General features: G+C 48.7%; 1 protein-coding gene across 1 annotated transcript; it reads right to left on the reverse strand.

The window, feature by feature from the left end:
• Positions 1-202: 202 nt before the first annotated feature.
• Positions 203-8,991, reverse strand: LOC148140595 (zinc-binding protein A33-like). Its single transcript, XM_087978889.1, has 6 exons — positions 8,555-8,991; positions 5,800-5,895; positions 5,441-5,674; positions 3,979-4,001; positions 3,759-3,868; positions 203-1,104 (listed from the first exon to the last, which is right to left on the reverse strand). The coding sequence occupies exons 1-6, from the start codon at positions 8,963-8,965 to the stop codon at positions 509-511; spliced, it is 1,470 nt and encodes a 489-aa protein (XP_087835015.1). The 5' UTR covers positions 8,966-8,991; the 3' UTR covers positions 203-508.
• Between the last annotated feature and the right edge of the window lie 12,586 nt (positions 8,992-21,577).

The following is a 21,577-nucleotide window of genomic DNA, read 5'->3' on the forward strand; positions in this document are numbered from 1 at the left end:
TGGGCTGAGGGACCAGGCCGAGACACTGCCACACTGGGCTGAGGGAGCAGGCCGAGACACTGCCACACTGGGCTGAGGGAGCAGGCCGAGACACTGCCACACTGGGCTGAGGGAGCAGGCCGAGACACTGCCACACTGGGCTGAGGGACCAGGCCGAGACGCTGCCACACTGGGCTGAGGGACCAGGCCGAGACACTGCCACACTGGGCTGGGGGACCAGGCTGAGAGAAGTAAAAGGTGATGTTCCGTGCTGTCCTGATTGGAACTACATCACTGTCTCTGGGTCGAAATCCGGGAAATCCTTTCCCAAACCGTACAGCTCAGGGACCGCACCGGGTCAAGAGGGCAGCTCACCCCCCGCCTCCTAAATTAGGGGCAATTAGGGAAAGGCAATAAATGCTGGGCCCATCCAGGAACGCAGGAGTAAAGACCTTGCTTTAGTTGTTACGACAGGCAGTGAAATCCCGAAAAGCCGATAACACAGCAGGGGGAGATCATCGCCCTTTCCTCACGGGCCCACTGCGCTGGGTTTTAGACTCCGGCCGCGTGACGTCAGAGAGTGGGCCTTCACCCCGCAGATTTTCATAAACACCGAATTTTTCCCACCGTCGTTCAAACAGGGGCAGAGGTACGGGTAGAGTTTCTCTGTGAAGGCGTCAGTGAAAGTGTGGAGGTGGGACATACTGTCTGCGTTGTAAAACGACACTTGCCCCCCCTCGTAGTCCAGGTACACCCCGACCTTCCTCGGCCTCGGAATGACGCTCAGGCTGGTCGGGGGCGAGGTGAAGGCCGTGTACTCACTCCCACCTCGGAGGCTCAGTCTCCAGTAGCCGTCCTCGGGGGTCCGTCTTATTCTCCCCTTCCTCTTGCAGGACCTCTTCGCCACTCCCAGGTCCCACTCGGTCTTATCCCCCACCTCCACCTCCCAGTAGTGCCTCCCCGATGTGAATCCCTCCGACCCCAGCACACAGGCGCACCGGTCGAACCTCTGGGGCAGGTCCGGGAGCTCCTGCCTTCGGTCTCCCATCCTCACGGCCGACTGGTCCTCACTCAGGACCAGCCAGGGGTTGGCGGTTTTTGGATTCAGGGTCAGAGCGGCCGGCACTGAGCGGGGGAAGAAAAACAACACAGAAAGAAAAGGCAGAGGGTGAATGAGTTAAATCGAACCCAGGTCCCTGGCGCTGTGAGGCAGCAACACTAACCACTGAGATACCATGCCACCCCCATTAGCCTGTTATCATCAGGGAACGTGCTCGGGTCCACGGGAAAAGGTATAATGGGAGAGTACTCAGAAAACAGTGAGAACATTGGGCAGAGTCAGCATGGATTTCCGAAAGGGAAATTGTGCTCGTCAAAGTGATTGGATGTAACTCGTGAAGTTGCTCAGGGGGAGCCACTGGATGTGGTTTACTTGGACTTTCAGGAGGCCTTTACTGAGGTCCCGGGTAAGCGATTAACGTGTAAATGAAAGTGCATGGAATTGCGAGGGCAGGGGGGTACGGGGTATTGACATGGACTGAGGTGGCTGACAGGCAGAAAACAATGAATAGAATAATATGGAACATTACAGCGCAGTACAGGCCCTTCGGCCCTCGATGTTGCACTGACCTGTACCAATCTGAAGCCCATCTAACCTACACTATTCCATTTTTGTCCATATGTTTATCCAATGACCATTTAAATGCCCTTAAAGTTGGCGCGTCTATGACTGTTGCAGGCAGTACATTCCACACCTGTACTACTCTGAGTAAAGAAACTACATCAGACATCTGCCCTATAACTATCACCCCTCAATATAACTCTATGTTCCCTCGTACTAGCTATCACCATCCGAGGAAAAAGGCTCTCCACCCTATCTAACCCCCTGATTATCTTATATGTCTCAATTAAGTCACCTCTCAACCTGCTTCTCTCTTACAAAAACAGCTTCAAGTCCCTCAGCCTTTCCTCATCAGACCTTCCCTCCATACCAGGCAACATCCTAGTAAATCTCCTCTGAACCCTTTCCAATGTTTCCACATCCTTCCGATAATGTGGTGACCAGAACTGTATGCAATACACCAAGTGAGGCCGCATCAGAATTTTGTACAGCTGCAGCATGACCTCAATCCCTCTACCAATAAAACCTAACACACCGTATGCCTTCTTAACAACCCTATCAATCTGGGTGGCAACTTTCAGGGATCTAAGCATATGGACACCGAGATCTCTCTGCTCATCTACACGACCAAGAATCTTACTGTTAACCCAGTACTCTGCATTCCTGTTACTCTTTCCAAAGTGAATCACCTCACATTTTTCTGTATTAAACTCCATTTGCCACCTCTCTGCCCAGCTCTGCAGCTTATCTATAACCTGCAACCTCCTTTGGCGTTATCCATAACTCTACCAACCTTAGTGTCATCCGCAAATTTACTAACCCATCCTTCTACGCCTCATCCAGGTCATTTATAAAAATGACAAACAGCAGTGGACCCAAAACAGAGCCTTGTGGTATACCACAAGTAACAAAACTCTGGGATGAACATTTCCCATCAACCACCATGCTCTGTCTTCTTTCAGCGAGCTAATTTCTAATCCAAACCGCTAAACCACCCTCAATCCCATGCCTCCGTATTTTGTGCAATAGCCTACCTTGGGGAACCTTATCAAACACCTTACTGAAATCCCTATACACCACATCGACTGCTTTCCCCTCATCCACCTGTTTGGTCACCTTCTCAAAGAACTCAATAAGGTTTGTGAGATACGACCTACCCTTCACAAAACCTTGTTGAATATCCTTAATCAATTTATTTCTTTATTATAAATCCTGTCTCTTATAACCGAGTCCAACACTTTACCCTCAACCGAAGTAAGGCCCACTGCTCTATAATTCCCAGGGTTGGGTCAGGATAAACAGGTCACTTTCTCAATGGCAGCCCCTGTCCAGCGTCCCCTGTAATTTTCTGACTGCGCGGGCTTCCAACTCGGATATGCGGCAGTGACTTCGGGAACTGTGTACAGTTCTGGTCACCACATTACCAAAAGGATGTGGATGCTTTGGAGAGGGTGCAGAGAAGGTTTACGAGGATGTTGCCTGGGATGGAAGGTGCTAGCTATGAAGAGAGATTGAGTCGGTTAGGTTTCCTTTCATTAGAGAAATGGAGATTGAGGGGGCACCTGATTGAGTTTTACAAAATCATGAAAGGTATAGACAGGGTGGATAGAGAGAAGCTTTTTCCCAGGGTGAAGGATTCAATAACGAGAGGTCACGCTTTCAAGGTGAGAGGTGAAACGTTTAAGGGGGATACATGCGGCAAGTACTTTACCGCATGTGGGTGGTGGGTATCTGGAACGCGTTGCCAGCAGAGGTGGCAGAGGCAGGCACAGTGGATTCATTTAAGATGCGTCTGGACAGATGTATGAGTAGGTGGGGAGCAGAGGGATCCAGATGCTTAGGAACTGGGCGACAGGTTTAGACAGTAGATTTGGATCGGCTCAGGCTTGGCGGGCCGAAGGGCCTGTTCTTTGTTCTAACCAGGAACCAACACCAGTTGAGCGAGTGGGAAAATATTTGGCAGATGGAGTATAATGTGGATCAATGGGAGGTGAACCTTCCAACAGGTGGCTATTGGCAAGAGTGGGAGAGGTGCTCAAGTTGTGTTTAATTCCCTCCCCCCCCCACCGCCTCATATTTTCTTTTCCATTTTCCTCCGCCACGTTCTTTGAAATCACTGCTCTACTAACTGGGACTGAGAACACAGACATCTCTTTACCTGGGCTGATAGTGTCCAGCATTTCTCTCCAGGCAATATACTGCAAGGGACCTCTGAATATCCCCAGAGGAAGATCCATGTCCACCAGTTCCATCGCATTGTGACTAATCCTGCAAGTTCAATGTTCAAAGGTTGAAAAACATATTTCCTTTCTTTTTGCATTAAAAGATTAAGCTGTGTTTGTTAACAATTTGTGTTTGTAAATAAAGGAAAGTCATACTTGGCATTCCAGGAATCTTTCTCCTGAAACAAAACAGAAACACAAGTCAACTTTTGACAGACAGATCAAAACCTGAATACGATGACACGGGACAAGGTCAAAAGTCACATGACACCAGGTTATAGTTAGACACGTTTATTTGAAAACACTAGCTTTAGGAGCGCTGCTCCTGTATCAGGTGCGAGTGAGAGAGGGAGACCGTAGACGCAGAATTTATAGGGAAAAGATCAAAGGGTCATACAACACGTGTGAATGGATTGAACACACTCCCTCGGAACACGGGTCAGGCCATTTCGGACTGAGATAAGGAGGGATTTCTTTGAACCGGAGAGTGGTGATCCTGGTCAATTCTCTGCCCCAGAGGAGTGCAGAGTCTCACTCATTGAGTCATAGTCGCAGAGTCATAAAGCGCAGAAACAGACCCTTCAGTCCAACCAGTCCCGGCTGACCCGAATCCCAAACTAAACCAGTCCCACCTCCCTGGAGAAAGTGAGGACTGCAGATGCTGGAGATCAAAGTCGAAGAGCGTGGTGCTGGAAAAGCACAGCCAGTCAGGCAGCATTCCAGATGAAGAGCTTTTATTCGAAACGTTGACTCTCCTGCTCCTCGGATGCAGCCTGACCGGCTGTGCTTTTCCAGCACCACACTCTTCGACACTAGTCCAACCGACCTGCTCATCCCCAAATCCCTCCAAACCTGTCCTATTCACGTACTTATCCAAATGTCTTTGAAACATTGTAATTGTGCCCACATCCACCACTTCCTCAGGAAGTTCACTTCACACACAAACCATCTTCTGGGGAAAACATTTGCCCTGTGTCCTTTAAAATCTCTCTCCTCTCACTTTAAACATGTACCCCCTCCTCTTGAAATCCCTCATCCCAGGTGCCATTCACCTGATCTATGGCCCTCATGATTTTATGAACCTCTATAAGGTCACCCCTCAATGGCCTACGCTCCAATGAGGAAGACCCCAGCCTCTCCTTATAACTCAAACCTTCCATCCCCAGGAACATCCTGGGAAATCCCTTGAGATTTCCAGTATCTGACCTTAACCCGTCACGATTTTATAAACCTCTCTAAGGTCACGATCCAGTGAGGAGGGTCCCACCCTATCCAGCCTTTCAGGACAACACAGACCTTCCATTCCCAGAAACATCCTGGTAAATCCCTGGAGATTTCCAGATATCAGGGGATACAGAGATATTGCAGGAAAATGGTCTTGGGATAAAAGATGGGCCATGATCTGGTTGCACTGTTTTAAAGCACGTTTGCTGGGCTGAATGGCCCCCGCCTGGTCCTCATTCCCAGTCACCCCTTCACTTCCAATGATAGGAATACAGAACACTGAACCCCCCCTCCCCAGTGGGTACGTAGGGGGCAGCGTTTACTCCCCACTCCAGGTGATTCTTGGCAATACCAAGATGCCGATTACCGAAGACTGCTACGTTTCTCTCCTTACCTTGAGGATGGTCAATACATCCGGCCGATCGAGCCGTGACTGAAACTCGGTCAGAACCCGCTCGGTGGAGTCCAGGGCACCCTGAATCTCCCGCAGGTTCCCTCGCATAGCCTCCAGGATCATCCCCTCCCGTGCACGGAGATCTCCGTCCAGGCGCCGCTCCATCTCACTCAGAGTCCGGTGCATCTTGGCGAGTTCATACTTGATGTGGACTTGCAGATTGCGTGATTGCTCCTGAACCCATTGGAACACAGGCACACGATCAAAATGTTTCAAACCGGGGAGTTGGGGGTGGTGGGGGGAGGAGGGGAGAGGGAAAGAAACTGGGGTCTGGAGAAGTGACCAAACGGGCGTCTCACCTTGACTTGGGAGATCTTCTGCTCCTGGTTGAATTTAGCCTTGAGCAGCTGGGCCTTCCTTTTGGCGGCCAAATCCAAGGATGATTTCAGCTGATCCTGTAAACGAGAGCAGAAATTCCTGAACGGGGGCCTTCAGACATTCCCAGAAAAGTGGATTGGGCAGGATGAAGTGCTGTGGAATCCACCCCCCCCCAATCTCTCTGCACAATGGGACAGACGTGGTCCCATTCAGCCCCATTGTATGTCTGCTGCCATCTTCCTGGATTCAATTCCCTCTTGGGTGCACACCCCACCCCCACCCCCACCCCCGCCCTATTGGACCTGCCTCTGTCATGCACCCAGACAGAGCATCCCAAACCCCAAAATCCCACAGGACGGAGAAAGCCTTTCCCTTCCTATCTCCTCGGCTTCTCCGACCAGTACTGTCCCTCATATCTGTACACGCCCTGGTTCTCAGTCCTCTAACCAACCAGGACATATCTCTCCCTCTCCACTCTGCCCAGACCCATTGTGATTTTCAACACTTCTCCAGCAGCAATTCACCAAGGCTACAAAGATTGGAGAGTTCGAGTCATGAGGAGAGGTGAGGACTGTTTCTCTGGACTGAAAATGTGTTGCTGGAAAAGCGCAGCCCTTCTTCAGGGCTTATGCCCGAAACATCGATTCTCCTGTTCCTTGGATGCTGCCTGACCTGCTGCGCTTTTCCAGCAACACATTTTCAGCTCTGATCTCCAGCATCTGCAGCCCTCACTTTCTCCTGTTTCTCTGGAGCTGAGCAGGCTGAGGGGTGACATTAGAGAGGTTTGGAAAATTATGACAGGCTAAGATACAGTGAATAGCCAAAGTCTTTTCCCCTGGGAAGGGTCGTCCAAAACTAGTGGACATAGGTTTAAGGTGATAGGGGAGAGACTTGAAAGAGATCTGAGGGACAAGTCTTTCACACAGAGGGTGTTGCGTACACGGAACGAGCTGCCAGAGGAAGTAGTGGAACATTTAAGACTTTCAGACAGATACATGAATAGGAAGGGTTTAGAGAGAGATATGGGCCAAATGCAGGCAAGTGGGACGAGTTCAGTTTAAGATACTGCATTGGCATGGACGAGTTGGGCCGAAGGGCCTGTTTTCTTGCTGTGTGACTCTTATCAAATCTAACCTTGGCTTTCTCTTCTCCCAGAAAAGACTGTCACCAGTCTATGTGACTGAAGCTCCTCAGCCCGAGGTCAGTCCTCATCAATCTACACTGAGAGTTCTCTCTCTCTCTCTCTAATTCATACACACGTACGAGCTTACGGGGAAAGGTGTAGGATGAGACTGCTGTGGGATGTTTCTCCTGAAGGTACAGAGGACACCAGTTAGACCAAAGCTGGAATACTGTGAAGACGCCAGTGGAGGCAGCCCAGAAAAGGTTTGTTTGGCTGGTCCTGGATCTGGAGGGATTTTGTTTTGAGGTTCATTAAGAGGTTTGAAGATTCGGAGGTGACTTTATGAAAATGTACATGATCCTTCAGAGATTTGACAGGGTAGCTGTGGAAATGTTGTTTCCACTTGTGGGAGAGTCTGGGGCCAAAGGGCATCATCCAAGAATAAGGGGGTGTCTATTTAAGACAGAGATGAGGAGGAATTTCATCTCTTTTAGAGAGGGAGTGAATCTGTGCAATTCTCTACCACTGAGAGCTATAGAGGTTGTGCTGTTAAGGACATCCAAGGCGGACCAGACAGGTTTTTAATGAGTGAGGGAATCAAAGGTTATGGGGAAAAGATCGGAAACTGGAGTCAGGGATTATCAGATCAGCCAGGATCACATTGATGAGAGGAGCTGACTCGATGGGCTGAATGGCCTATTTCTGATCCTCACCCTCCATCAGGGCTTTTGCCCAAAATGTTGACTCTCCTGCTCCTCAGATGCTGCCTGACCTGCTGTGCTTTTCCAACACCACCCAGTTCAACTCTGATTCTCCAGCATCTGCAGTCCTCACTTTCTCCTACTTCAGCTCCTCCCTGTTCGTCTCATATCTCTACAGAGGCTGGAAAATGGTCACCAACTCCCCCTTTGTTTCCACATGAACAGTTCTTGACTACAGTACTGCCTCGTTCAGATTCAGGTACCAGAGTGTCAATAATTTTTAAATATTCATTCACGGGATGTGGGCATCGCTGGCCAGGCCAGCATTTATTACCCATCCCTAATTGCCCAGAGGGCAGTTAAGTGTCAAACCCCTTTGCTGTGGGTCTGGAGTGACACGTAGGCCAGACCAGGTAAGGATGGCAGTAACAATAATCACCAATGGATTCCTGGTCAGCGTTAGATCCTTAAATCTAGATTTTATTTTAGATTGAATTTAATTTCCACCATCTGTGCAGAGGCGGGATTTGAACCCGGGTCCCCAGAACATTACCTGGGTGCTCCCCTTACACCCCCAGCCCAAGTCCTGAAGAAGGGTTACACCTGAAACATTGACCTCTCCACCTCCTGATGCTGCCTGGCTTGCTGTGCTCTCCCAGCCTCCTGCTTGTCCAACTCTGGGTTAACACAACACCACTCAGTCCATCACCTCCTCATGGGGTATCCCTGAGGGTCACCTCCTGGTGTCAGCCCCCACCCGGGGGAGCTCAGACTCTGTGGCTGACCTGGTTCCGATCCTCTACCCTCAGGGTCTCAGCGAATGTCCCTAAAACTGGAGCTTCCCAGAATTGAGGGACAGAGTCCTGCACCGGTTGAACGCGTGGTCTGCTCCCTCCGGTTGGCCTTGTTCACCTTGTAAAGGCCCACAGCCTCATTGAGGGGGATGAAGGTGTGATATCTGTGCTCCCGGCTGTCCCGGCAGATGCTGCAGAGGAGCTCCTGGTCGGTTTCACACAGCAGCTTCACTCCTTCCTGGTGCAGCTCACAGTGGAGCTGCTGGCTCGCCATCCTCCGGGTCCTGCTCAGCTGCCTCGCCCTCCCGGCCAGGTTGGTGAGAGCCCGGTTCGACCTGAGGGTTAGCCCCGGGAACACCTGCAGACACTCGGGGCAGAAGTTGGTCTCCTGGGCTTGCCAGCAGCCTGTGATACAGGAGCGGCAGTAACTGTGACCACAGTCCAGGGTCACTGGATCCACAAACAGCCCGAGGCACACCGCACAAACCAACTCCTCTCTCCAGCTCCCAGCCCGCTGCCCGGAATCCATCCCGCCGGCAACTCCCAGCGTTTGGCGGTGTCCTGCTCTGAGATTCACTTCCTCGTGTTCTTACAGAGAGCAGTGCAGGCACGGTTCCTGGGTGGGAAGGGACGGAAGAGGTGTGTTTGAACCCGCAGCCAGCCTGCGAGGGTAATTTGATCCACTCACTGAGACCAGAGCCAACCCACTGACAATGCACTAACAGAGCAACCCGCCAGATCACTGAGGGAGAACGGTTCAGAATACCGTGCACACAGCACTGAGACACCTGACAGTTCAGAATATGCACAGCACTGAGACACCTGACAGTTCAGAATATACACAGCACTGAGACACCAGACAGTTCAGAATACACAGAGCACTGAGATACCAGACAGTTCAGAATATACACACAGCACTGAGACACCTGACAGTTCAGAATACACACAGCACTGAGACACCTGACAGTTCAGAATACACACAGCATTGAAACACCTGACAGTTCAGAATACACACTGCACTGAGACACCTGACAGTTCAGAATATACACAGCACTGAGACACCTGACAGTTCAGAATATACACAGCACCTAGACACCTGACAGTTCAGAATATACACAGCACTGAGACACCTGACAGTTCAGAATATACACAGCACCTAGACACCTGACAGTTCAGAATATACACAGCACTGAGACACCTGACAGTTCAGAATATACACAGCACCTAGACACCTGACAGTTCAGAATATACACAGCACTGAGACACCTGACAGTTCAGAATATACACAGCACTGAGACACCTGACAGTTCAGAATACACACAGCACTGAGACACCTGACAGTTCAGAATATACACAGCAATGAGACACCTGACAGTTCAGAATACACACAGCACTGAGACACCTGACAGTTCAGAATATACACAGCACTGAGACACCTGACAGTTCAGAATACACACAGAACTGAGACACCTGACAGTTCAGAATATACACAGCACTGAGACACCTGACAGTTCAGAATACACACAGCACTGAGACACCTGACAGTTCAGAATATACACAGCACTGAGACACCTGACACTTCAGAATACACACAGCACTGAGACACCTGACAGTTCAGAATACACACAGCACTGAGACACCTGACAGTTCAGAATACACACAGCACTGAGACACCTGACAGTTCAGAATACACACAGCACTGAGACACCTGACAGTTCAGAATACACACAGCACTGAGACACCTGACAGTTCAGAATACACACAGCACTGAGACACCTGACAGTTCAGAATATACACAGCACTGAGACACCTGACAGTTCAGAATACACACAGCACTGAGACACCTGACAGTTCAGAATATACACAGCACTGAGACACCTGACAGTTCAGAATACACACAGCACTGAGACACCTGACAGTTCAGAATATACACAGGACTGAGACACCTGACAGTTCAGAATATACACAGCATTGAGACACCTGACAGTTCAGAATATACACAGGACTGATACACCTGACAGTTCAGAATACACACACCACCGAGACACCTGACAGTTCAGAATACACACAGCACTGAGACACCTGACAGTTCAGAATATACACAGCACTGAGACACCTGACAGTTCAGAATACACACAGGACTGAGACACCTGACAGTTCAGAACACACACTTTTTGTTTCAAAATTGATGTTATTCTTTAAAAAAAATTTTATATACATAGTCACAAACACGGCTCGCATCTGTACAGTAGTCTATCAAGGAAACTAACAAACATTGGAATTGACTCTATCCAAACGAACCAAAGGCCAGACTTACTTGAACCAGATACATTTATATGCATTTGAGGTACCTGGAGGGTCAGGTGACTGAACGGGTCTCCATTTAATTTCAGCCATCAGGCACCTTGCAGTTCAAAATACACACAGCACTGAGGCACCTCGAAGTTCAGAATATCTAGGCTCTACCTTTACTGCTCTCTCTTCTGCCTGCAACATCTTCCTTCACTGAACCTGTTGGGAAGAATTCAAATTGGAATTCCCTGTCTGGAAACAAACAAAAAATGCTGTCACTTAGAATCAAAATATTAATTTGCTCTCCAAAGATACTAGTTTCTTCCTCTCCCAGTTCCCCACCAATACCCTTCCACTGACAAACTTATTCGTTTGGCTGAACTGCCCCCTCAACCTCAACAATTTCTCCTTTGAGTCCTCCCACTTCCTCCAGATGAAAGGCACAGCCATGGACGCCCACATGAGCCCCAGCTATGCCTGTCCCTTTGTCGGCTACGTGAAACAGTCCATCTTCTGGAGTTACACTGGCACCATTCCCCATCTTTTCCTCCATTACATTGATGACTGCATCGGCTCCACCTCGTGCTCCCGCGAGGAGGTTGAATAGTTCATCAACTTCACCAACACATTCCACCCTGATCTTAAATTCACCTGGACCATCTCTGACACTTCCCTCCCCTTCCTGGACCTCTTCATCTCCATCAACGGTGACTGACTCAGCACTGACATTTTCTACAAACCTACCGACACCCACAGCTACCTAGACTACACCTCCTCCCACCCTGCCTCCTGTAAAAATGCCATCCCATATTCCCAAACCCTCCACCTCTGCTCACAGGGGGACCAGTTCCACCACAGAACACACCAGATGGCCTCCTTCTTTAAAGACCGCAATTTCCCCTCATCCACATCCTGCACCTCTGCCCCTTGAACCCCACCCCTCCAACCGCACATGGACAGAATCCCCCTCCCCCCGCCCGGTCTTCCCCTTCCATCCCACCAACCACCACATACGTCACATCATCCTCCATTTCCACCACCGACAAACAGACCCCACCACAAAAGATACATTTTCCTCCCTTTCCACTTTCCGTCCGGTCCCTCCGCAACTACCTGGTCAGGTCCATGCTTCCCCCCAGAATAACCCATCCTCCCCTCCCCTCCTGACACCTTTCCCTGTCACCGCAGGAATTGCAAAACCTGCGCCCACACCTCCCCCCTCATCTCTGGCCAAGGCCCCAAAGGAGCCTTCCACATCCAAAGTTTCACCTGCACATCCACCAATGTCATTTATTGTATCCGTTGCTCTCCTCTACATTGGGGAGTCTGGACACCTGCTCGCAGAAGGTTTTAGGGAACATCTCCAGGACACCCGCACCAATCAACCCCACCACCCTGTGGCTGAACACTTCAACCTCCCCCCTCCCACTCTGCCGAGGACATACAGGTCCTGGGCCTCCTCCATCGCCTCCTCCCTCACCACGATGCCTGGAGGAAGAACGCCTCTTCTTCCTCCCCGGAACACTTCAACCCCAGGGCATCAACGTAGACTTCACCAGTTTCCTCATTACCCCTTCCCCCGCCCAGCTTACCCCAGTCCCAACCTTCCAGCTCAGCACCACCCTCATGACCTGTCCCATCTCTCCATCTTCCTTCCCACCTATCTACTCCACCCTCCTCTCCGAGTATCACCTTCACCCTCACCTCCACCCACCTCTTGCACTCTCAGCGACCTTCTCCCCAGCCCCACCCCAGAGCTTCCCAACCTCATTCCTGATGAAGGGCTCTTGCCCGAAACGTCGATTTTCCTGCTCCCCTAATGCTGTGCTTTTCCAGCACCACTCTCATCCTGACTCTAATCTCCAGCATCTACAGTTCTCACTTTCGCCTCTCCAAAGACGCTGCCTGACCCACTTTAATTTCTAGCATTTTGTTTTTGTTTCCATGAGAGATTTGTGGTAACTTGGGCTCCAGCGCACATCACATTTCAAAATGCACCCAGTACTAACGTCCCTCTCAGTTCAGAATATCCAGGGTCTACCTCTCCTGCTCTCACTGCTGCCTGCAACACCTTCCCTCGATGAACCTGTGGGCAAGAAATTACATTTGAATTTCCCGCTGAAAACAAAAACAAAAGCTGTCACCTAGACATGAAACGTTAGTTTGCTCTCTCCCCAGGGATGCTGCCTGATCCCTTGTGATTTCCAGCATCTTTTTATTTGTTTTCAGTAGATTTCCAGGATCTGCAGCGATTAGCTCCCAGTTTGAATTTCCTTGGTATTGAATTAAAAATCCCACAACACCAGGATATAGTCCAACAGGTGAAACTGGAAGCACTGGTTTCACATCAGGTGGTTGTGGGTTGTCCTGATGGAGGAGCGGCGCTCCGAAAGCTAGTGCTTCCAATTCAACCTGTTGGACGAGAAGCTGAACAGCGGCTCCTCCAAATCATGTCTGGTCTTCAGAGTTAGTTCCGGGATTGAGAAACCGTCCAATCACAATTCACATTCTCAACCAATCAATGGCATCAGCGATTGACCAATCGGCCGCGGTGACTTCTGCACCAATCAGAAGCTTGTTCTTCCTGACCAATAGGGGAATGCCGGGCGCCAGCCGCCGGCGGCTCAGGGCGGTATAAAAGGAGGGGCGCGGGCATCGCTCTCGCTGGTTCGGCGGGTGAGGCGCTTAAAGGACATTGCCCGGGATTTATAGACCCACGTGCGCTTCCAGAGCTCGGCCCTCATTGTCCTGCAAGAGGCCAACGAGGCTTTATCTGCTGGTCCCCTTCGAGGACACCAACCTGTGCGCTATCCAAGCCAAGAGGCTCACTATGATACCCAAGTGCATCCACCTGGTCTGGCTCACTATGATACCCAAGTACATCCATCTGTGTGGAGCAGCCCTGACACTAACCTCTCCCCATCCCCCCCACCCCACTCAGAATCGACTGGAAGGGCTTTCCACAGCCACCACTACATCAAGCAGATTACCATAGTGTGTTGTACAAGAGCCTTGCTTATTTGCACGCAGTTACAAATCACAAGCACCAGGATGTATTATGACAGGCTTATTTACAAGCACGAGTCTTCAAATTAAACCAGTTGGACTTTAACCTGATATTGTGAAAGTTGGAGAAACTGAGCACTGTCTGTCCCAGTCCAATACTGGCTTCCCCACACCATTGTCTTATTTGGAGAATTGCACCTCTGGTCAGATTGAACCTGTAATGTGCATTGCCCTTAACTTATCCCAGGTGAAAACGAGGACTGCGGATACTGGAAACCTGAACTTCATCTTGCACCTCTGAACACTTCAATCCCAGGGCATCAATGTGGACTTCACCAGTTTCCTACCCAGTTCCAGCTAGCGCCGTTCCCATGACCTGTCCTACGTGCCTATCTTCCTTCCCACCTATCCACTCCACTCTCCTCTCTGATCTGTTCCCTCCATCCCCACCCCCATTCACCTATTGTACTGTATCCTACTTTCTCCCCACCCCTCTGATTTATCTCTCCACCCAGCAGGCTTCCTGCCTCTATTCCTGATGAAGGGCTTTTGCCCAAAATGGTTTTTTTTTTGCTCTTTGGATGCTGCCTGACCTGCTGTGCTTTTCCAGCACTACTCTAATTCAGACTTAACTCATCCTAACTTCTTGATCCCTTGAGTTGAGGCTGTTTTGTTTGATGATAGAGCAATTTGTTTTGGGGTTGTGTATATCAGGCTGTTGGATTATTTTGGGAGATATCTGTCCTGGCTGTTTTGAAGTTGTGCTTTGTTTTCTTCACAAATATTTATTTTGTGCTGCCATGTTTTTCTTCTGAGCCCTTAATCGGAATTTTGGTATCTTGTATAAATTGACCTGTGTTCATTCTGGGCACCAACCCTGTGGAAATGTGTTTCAGGGGTTTTGTTTCATTCTTACTTTCATAGAATGTAAAACAGTACAGCACAGAACAGGCCCTTCAGCCCACGATGTTGTGCCGACCATTGATCCTCATGTAAGGTAAACCTAATGTACGAACCCTCAAAGTTCTGTGATCACATGCATGTCCAGCAGTCTCTTAAATATCCCCAATGACCTCGCTTCCACAACTGCTGCTAGCAATGCATTCCATGCTCTCTCAATTCTCTGCGTAAAGAACCCGCCTCTGACATCCCCTCTATACTTTCTGCCAAACAGCTTATAAACCACTCATGTTAACAATTTCTGCCCTGGGAAAAAGACTCTGGCTAACAACTCGATCTATGCCTCTCATTACCTTGTACACATCAATTAGGTCCCCTCTCTTCCTTTTCTCCAATGAAAAAATCCCAAGCTCAAACAACCTCTCTTCAAAAGATAAGCCCTCCATTCCAGGCAGCATCCTGGTAAACCTCCTCTGAACCCTCTCCAAAGCATCCACATCTTTCCTATAATAGGGCGACCAGGAGTGGACACAGTATTCCAAGTGCGGTCTAACCAAAGATTTATAGAGCTGCAACAAGATCTCACGGCTCTTAAACTCAATCCCCCTGTTAATGAAAGCCAAAACACCATCTGCTTTCTTAACAACCCTGTTCACTTGGGTGGCAATTTTAAGGGATCTATGTACCTGCACACCAAGATCCCTCTGTTCCTCCACCCTGCCAAGAATCATGTCTTTAATCCTGTACTCAACTTTCAAGTTCAACCTTCCAAAATGCATCACTTCGCATTTATCCAGGTTGAACTCCATTTGCCACCTCTCAGCCCATCTCTGCATCCTGTCAATGTCACGCTGCAGCCTACAACAGTCCTCTATACTGTCAACGGCATCTCCAACCTTTGTGTCGTCTGCAAACTTGCTGACCCATCCTTCAATCCCCTCATCCAAGTCATTAATAAAAATTACAAAGCCCAAGAACAGAGCCCTGTGGAGCACCACTCACCACTGACTTCAAGGCAGAATACTTTCCTTCCACTACCACTCGCTGTCTTCTGTCGACCAGCCAAATCTCTATCCAGACAGCTAAGTTTCCCTGTATCCCATTCCTCCTGACTTTCTGAACGAGCCTACCATGGGGAACCTTATCAAATGCCTTGCTGAAGTCCAAATACACCACATCCACTGCTCGACCCTCATTAACTTGTCTTGTAACATCCTCAAAGAACTCAATAAGATGTGTGAGGCATGACCTGCCCCTCACAAAGCCGTGCTGACTGCATTTAATCAAGCCAGGCTCTTCCAGATGGTCATAAATCCTATCCCTCAGAATCCTTTCTAACACCTTGCAGATGACAGACGTGAGACTGACTGGTCTGTAATTGCTGGGGATTTCCCTATTTCTTTTCTTGAAGAGTGGAATTACATTTGCCTCCCTCCAGTCCTCAGGTACGACGCTGGTGGAGAGCGAGGATGCAAAGATCTTCGCAAGCAGCGAAGCAATCACATTTCTCGCTTCCCAAAGCAGCCGAGGACAAATCTGGTCTGGCCCTGGCGACTTGTCAATCTTAATGTTTGTCAAATGTTTCAGCACATCAGCTTCCTCAGTCTCTATCCGTTCCAGCATGTTTACCTGCTCCTCAATGGTTTTATTCACTACAAGGTCCTTTTCTTTAGTAAAGACAGAAGCAAAAACCTCATTTTGGGCTTCCCCTACCTCCTCAGACTCTATACACAAGTTCCCTATGTTATCCCTGATCAGCCCAACTCTTTCTTTGATCATTCTCTTATTCCTCACATACGTGTAAAATGCCTTTGGATTCTCCCTAATCCTTCCTGCCAAGCCTTTTTCATGCCCCCTCCTGGCTCTCCTCAGACCATTTTTGAGCTCCTTCCTCGCCTGCCTGTAATCCTCTAGAGCTGAGCAAGACCCTTGCTTCCTCCACCTTACGTAAGCTGCCTTCTTTCTTTTGACGAGAAGCTCCTCCGCTCTCGTCATCCAAGGTCCCTTTATCTTACCACTTCCTGCCTGTCTCAGAGGAACACATTTATGCATCACTCGCAACATCTGTTCCTTAAACAGTCTCCACATGTCTATAGTGCCCTTTCCATGGAACAATTGCTCGCAGTCCATGCTTCCCAACTCACCTCTGATAGCATCATAGTTTCCTTTTCCCAATTAAATATCCTCCCATTGTGCCGGCTTCTCTCCTTCTCCATAGCTATGTAGAATGTGAGGCAGTTGTGGTCACTATCACCAAAATGCTCTCCCACCGCAAGATCTGACACCTGCCCCGGCTCATTGCCGAGCACCAAATCCAAAATGGCCTCTCCCCTCGTCGGCCTGTCAACGTACTGAGTTAGGAAACCCTCCTGAACACACCTTACAAAAACAGCTTCTTCCAAACCATCTGCTCAAAGGAGGTTCCAATCAATATTGGGAAAGTTAAAGTCACCCATTACAACATCCCTACTACATTCACACTTTTCCAAAATCTGCCGACCTATGCTTTCTTCAATCTCTCTGCTGCTATTGGGGGGGGCCTGTAGTAAACCCCTAATGAGGTGACTGCTCCCTTACTGTTCCTAATTTTCACCCATACTGACTCAGTAGGCAGACCCTCCTCGCCAATGGTAACTTCTGTAGCTGTGATACCCTCTCTGATTAGTAGTGTTACACCCCCTCCTCTTATAATCCCCCTCCCTATTCTTTTTAAATGTTCTAAACCCTGGAACATCCAGCAACCATTCCTGCCCCTGAGAAACCCATGTTTCTGTTATGGCCACAACATCATAGCACCAGGTACTGATCCATGCTCTAAGCTCATCACTTTTATTCCTGATACTCCTTGCATTAAAGCAAACACACTTTAACCGATCCCTTGGTTCTTTCCCAGGAAATTCCTTCCCAGTGGCTGCGCTACTTCTTGCTATTGCCTCATCTCCAGCAACTCTCACCACCGGTATCTAGCTCAGATTCCCACCCACCCCATGAGGTTTCACCTCATAAAATACTTAAAACTCCGGCAGTTGAACCGAAGGGGACACCAAAAGTCTACCCCCAACTCCCAATGTGGTCAAATGCAATCACTTTGTTCTTGGGTGAAGCTGTTTTGAAAGTTCATGCTAATCCTGAATCACAGTCTCAATGGAGTAGTATTTTCTCCATTGTTGTGGTTGTGTTTGCCGAGCTGGGAATTTCTGGTGCAGACGTTTCGTCCCCTGTCTAGGTGACATCCTCAGTGCTTGGGAGCCTCCTGTGAAGCGCTTCTGTGATCTTTCCTCCAATAGTGCTTTGCCCTTCAGTGAAATGACCTTGATGTTCGAATGTGATCTGCTCTGCTCATTTTTAAACTTGTCGTGAGGCAATGTCGAAGATTTGTTTCTTTGTCCAACTCTACGGTTTGCCAGGCCAGTGTGTAAATGTGTCGCAGCCTCTTCCTAGCAGTGTGATAGGACGAGTGCACTTTGCTTGTGGTTCTTGTATGTACTCCCAGTTCTCAGCCCCTTGGCTCCCTCCACATTGACTTTCCTGTGAATCTCCCTGGTGTCACATTTAAACCCTCGTTTCTCTGTTCACCTCCGTGAAAATGTGACAGTGGTGCAAACTTATCCTCCCAATCCAAATTGTTGGTGATCATCACACTCCCAGAAACCTGACCACTTCCACCTCAACACCACTGATGCAGACAGGGGCATGTCCCCCCAACTCCTCCTTGAAGCTGATTACCGGCTTCTTCGTTTTGCTGACATTGGAGAGATCATTGTCTACACACCATGCCACTAAGCACTCAATCTCTTGCCTGTCCTCCCCCCTCATGTGGGATCCAACCTGCAGTGGTGGTGGTGTCAGCAAACTTGCAAATGGAGTTGGAGAGGAACTGGGCCACAACCAAGTGCAAGGAATATAGTAGGGGGCTGATATGCAGCCTTGTGGGGGCATGAGTGTTGAGGGTTATGGTGGAGAAGATGTCACCTATTCTTACTGATTGCAGTCTATGGGTCAGGAAGTTGATGGTCTAGTTTTGGGGGTGGGGGAGCTAAGACCTAGCCCTTAGAGTTTTGAGATGAGTTTGTTTGGAATTAGGGCTGAGCTATAGTCGAAGTAAGCATGATGTAGGATCCTTGTTATCCAGATGTTCCAGGGATGTATATGTCCAGGGAGATGGTTGTCTGCTGTGGGCCTCTTGTGTCAGTAGGTGAATTGCAAAGGATGAAGGCAATTTGAGCCATGACTAACCTCTTGAACAATTTTATAAAGGAGGTCAGATCCACAGGGCAGTAGTCATTGACACACATTGCATGATTTCTTTTTGACACCAGGATGAAGGTTAGTCTCTTTGAAACAGGTGGGGATCTCAGATCATAGTACGGAGAGGTTAAAGACGTCAGTGAATACTCCTCACCAGCTGGTCCATACACTGAGTGCTTAGCCACGGGGTCCATCCAGGCCAATTGCTTTCTGTGGGTTCCCTTTTTTGTTCCAACATGGAGGTGAATTCCTCTGTTAATGAAACCAAACACCCAGAAAAGCTCACCTCACCTTGGAATCTGTTAAAATGAGTGAGTGACAGAACTCCCAAATTCCAGTATTTAAAGAAAATAACATCAATTTATTAACTCTAAAAGTGACGATTAAACAACTATTCACAACCAAACAAAAGTGAGGACTGCAGATGCTGGAGATGAGTTGAGTGCGGTCCTGGAAAAGCACAGCAGGTCAGGCAGCATCCAAGGAGCAGGAAAATCGACGTTTCGGGCAGGAGCAGACAGAAGATGGATCGACCTGAGGATCGAAAATCTGGCCTTAGGCTGTTGTCAGGGGCAACCATTTTAAGTGTGCTTTTATTTACCGAAAAATGGCTTCTTATGCAAAGTAACATAACAGAATGGCTTCAGGCTGCAAATTAACACTATGTTTAAAATGGCTTCTCACCCGGGCTAAAGGCTACATTCCTGCCTTGCTGAGCTAACCAGTCAAAGATGAAGCAGAACAATGGATCCCTGACTGTATGGAATTAACTAAGCTGGATAGGACATTACTAACCATCCCAGCTAACCTTGAAATGTAGGTGGGAAGAGAATGTGTGGGGAAACAACTTTTGTCTCCCATGAAATATCATTGGGTTAGCCTGCTGCCATGATGTCATTTTATTACACTTTACTGGATTCACTCTGCAATTAAGGCTGTACTATTTCTTAAGAAACATATAAAATCTGTCTCTGTTCCAAGTGAAATTGCAGTTTCTCCAAGGAACACCGAAGCTGTTAACTCGGAAGTAGTAAATGCAGGTACAGTTGCAACATTTAAGAGATATTTGGATAGGTACATGAATAGGAAAGGTTTAGAGGGATATGGCAAATGTAGGCAGGTGGGACTGGTTTAATTTGGGAAATCTGGTCAACATGGATGAGTTGGACCGAAGGGTCTGCTTCTGTGCTGTATGACTCTAAATTTAGTGGCCCTGGTCAGTGCAACATTGAGGGCCGAAGGGCCTGTTCTGTGCTGTATTGTTCTATGTTCTGTGTTGCTGGACAAACTTGCGCCTGGCGTCGTAATGAACTGCGAAATCTTGCTAAAGCAGACCGTATTCCTGTTGATTGTTTGACTGATCGCGGAACTGAGACCCCCCTCCCGGGGGTGTTGAGATCTTCATATGGTACCGTGATTCGATATGGACAGATTGTGGACAGTGGTGTAAGAGTCTTGAGTCCTCCACTAGTGAGGGTTGAGGAATTGGCCAGCCAGACGAGATCCGATTGGTTTTCTCTCATTCAAGTAGTGGCTGACCTTATGCCTTGTTGTCTATTGTCCTAGTCCAGCCTGAAAAGGATCTGTCTTGGCAAGGATAGGGTCAGGGGGACTTATAAATGAAAAGGGAAGATGTGAGAGAAAAGATGAAGGACTTCTACGGAGTCGAGGACTCCACTGAAAAGAGAAGAGAAAAAGTCGAGAGCTCCACCTCAGATCAGGGATCTGAGGACAGGGTTGAGAACCAGATCCGAAAAAAGAGGGTCGAGGGCCTTCTTAGTCGAGAAACTCTGATTCGGTTAGATAGGTGCTATCTAAATTAATACCGAAATAGCTCTGAAATGAAAAAGTATCACGATACTTTACACAGAGTCGAGAAGGGCATGAGGAAGTCAGAACATTGTTGTGTTGACAGGCTGTTGAAGAATAAAGGTTTTGAGTCAGGACTATGAAAGGAAGTTTGTTTAAAGATGGGTAATCACGTGGACAAGATGGAAAATCCGCCTTCACCGTTAGTAAAGGTATGTGAGACGTTTCTGGAAAAATCTGAAGGTTTTTGGAAACTTTCTGGCGCCTTAAATAAAACATTGGGTGATGAGCAGTGGCCACTAGGTGACTCTCAAAGTATTCAGTTGGTTAAATCGGCCCAGCAATTGGCTCCAAAACGAAGGAACTGTGGCAGCAATTTTGTGATCCAAGTCATAAAGAATCAGTTTTGTGTTCATGGCAGGATACTGCCACTAAATTGGGAACTGGATAAACTGCTGATGGTACCATGAAATCTATTGACATCCTCAAAAATGAATGTGCTCGAGTTAGACACCAACAGAAATAAAAGGAAACTTCACCACTGGCTGGTTAGCAAACAGCGCGGGATACAATGACAATTCGGATTTGGGTGAATAGTGTTCCTACCTACGCCCTCCGCTGCTGCCTCCTCCTCTAACTCTGCCTCACTTGCAAGTGCATCCTAACGCACCCCTGATTACTCCAGTTTGTCAGCTCTGCAAGTTGAGCGCTCCAAGCGCCCCCTGCCCTAACCCCTCCCCTACAGACTGTTCAGCCTCCTGCATATCAAACTGTTGTTCTACCTAATTCTCAAATTCTCATTGTTTTCCCTACAGCCGACCCCTGTGTTCTCCCCTCCCAGTTCTAACCTTGTAAATGTTGCCCCTTCTCCCCATTCCCCAGGTTA

This window comes from Chiloscyllium plagiosum, unplaced genomic scaffold, assembly GCF_037043375.1.
Source record: "Chiloscyllium plagiosum isolate Xiang-an unplaced genomic scaffold, Cpla_swu_hap1 HiC_scaffold_35, whole genome shotgun sequence".
Classification (NCBI taxonomy): domain Eukaryota; kingdom Metazoa; phylum Chordata; class Chondrichthyes; order Orectolobiformes; family Hemiscylliidae; genus Chiloscyllium; species Chiloscyllium plagiosum.

Excerpts from the sequence above, each read along its gene's own strand:
- LOC148140595 (XM_087978889.1), bottom strand. The coding sequence starts at position 8,965 with ATGGATTCCGGGCAGCGGGCTGGGAGCTGGAGAGAGGAGTTGGTTTGT. Across the intron at positions 5,896-8,554 it reads AGGCTGTGGGCCTTTACAAG|GATCAGCTGAAATCATCCTT; the intron begins GTGAACAAGGCC and ends TCTCGTTTACAG. Across the intron at positions 3,869-3,978 it reads AAAGATTCCTGGAATGCCAA|GATTAGTCACAATGCGATGG; the intron begins GTATGACTTTCC and ends TTGAACTTGCAG.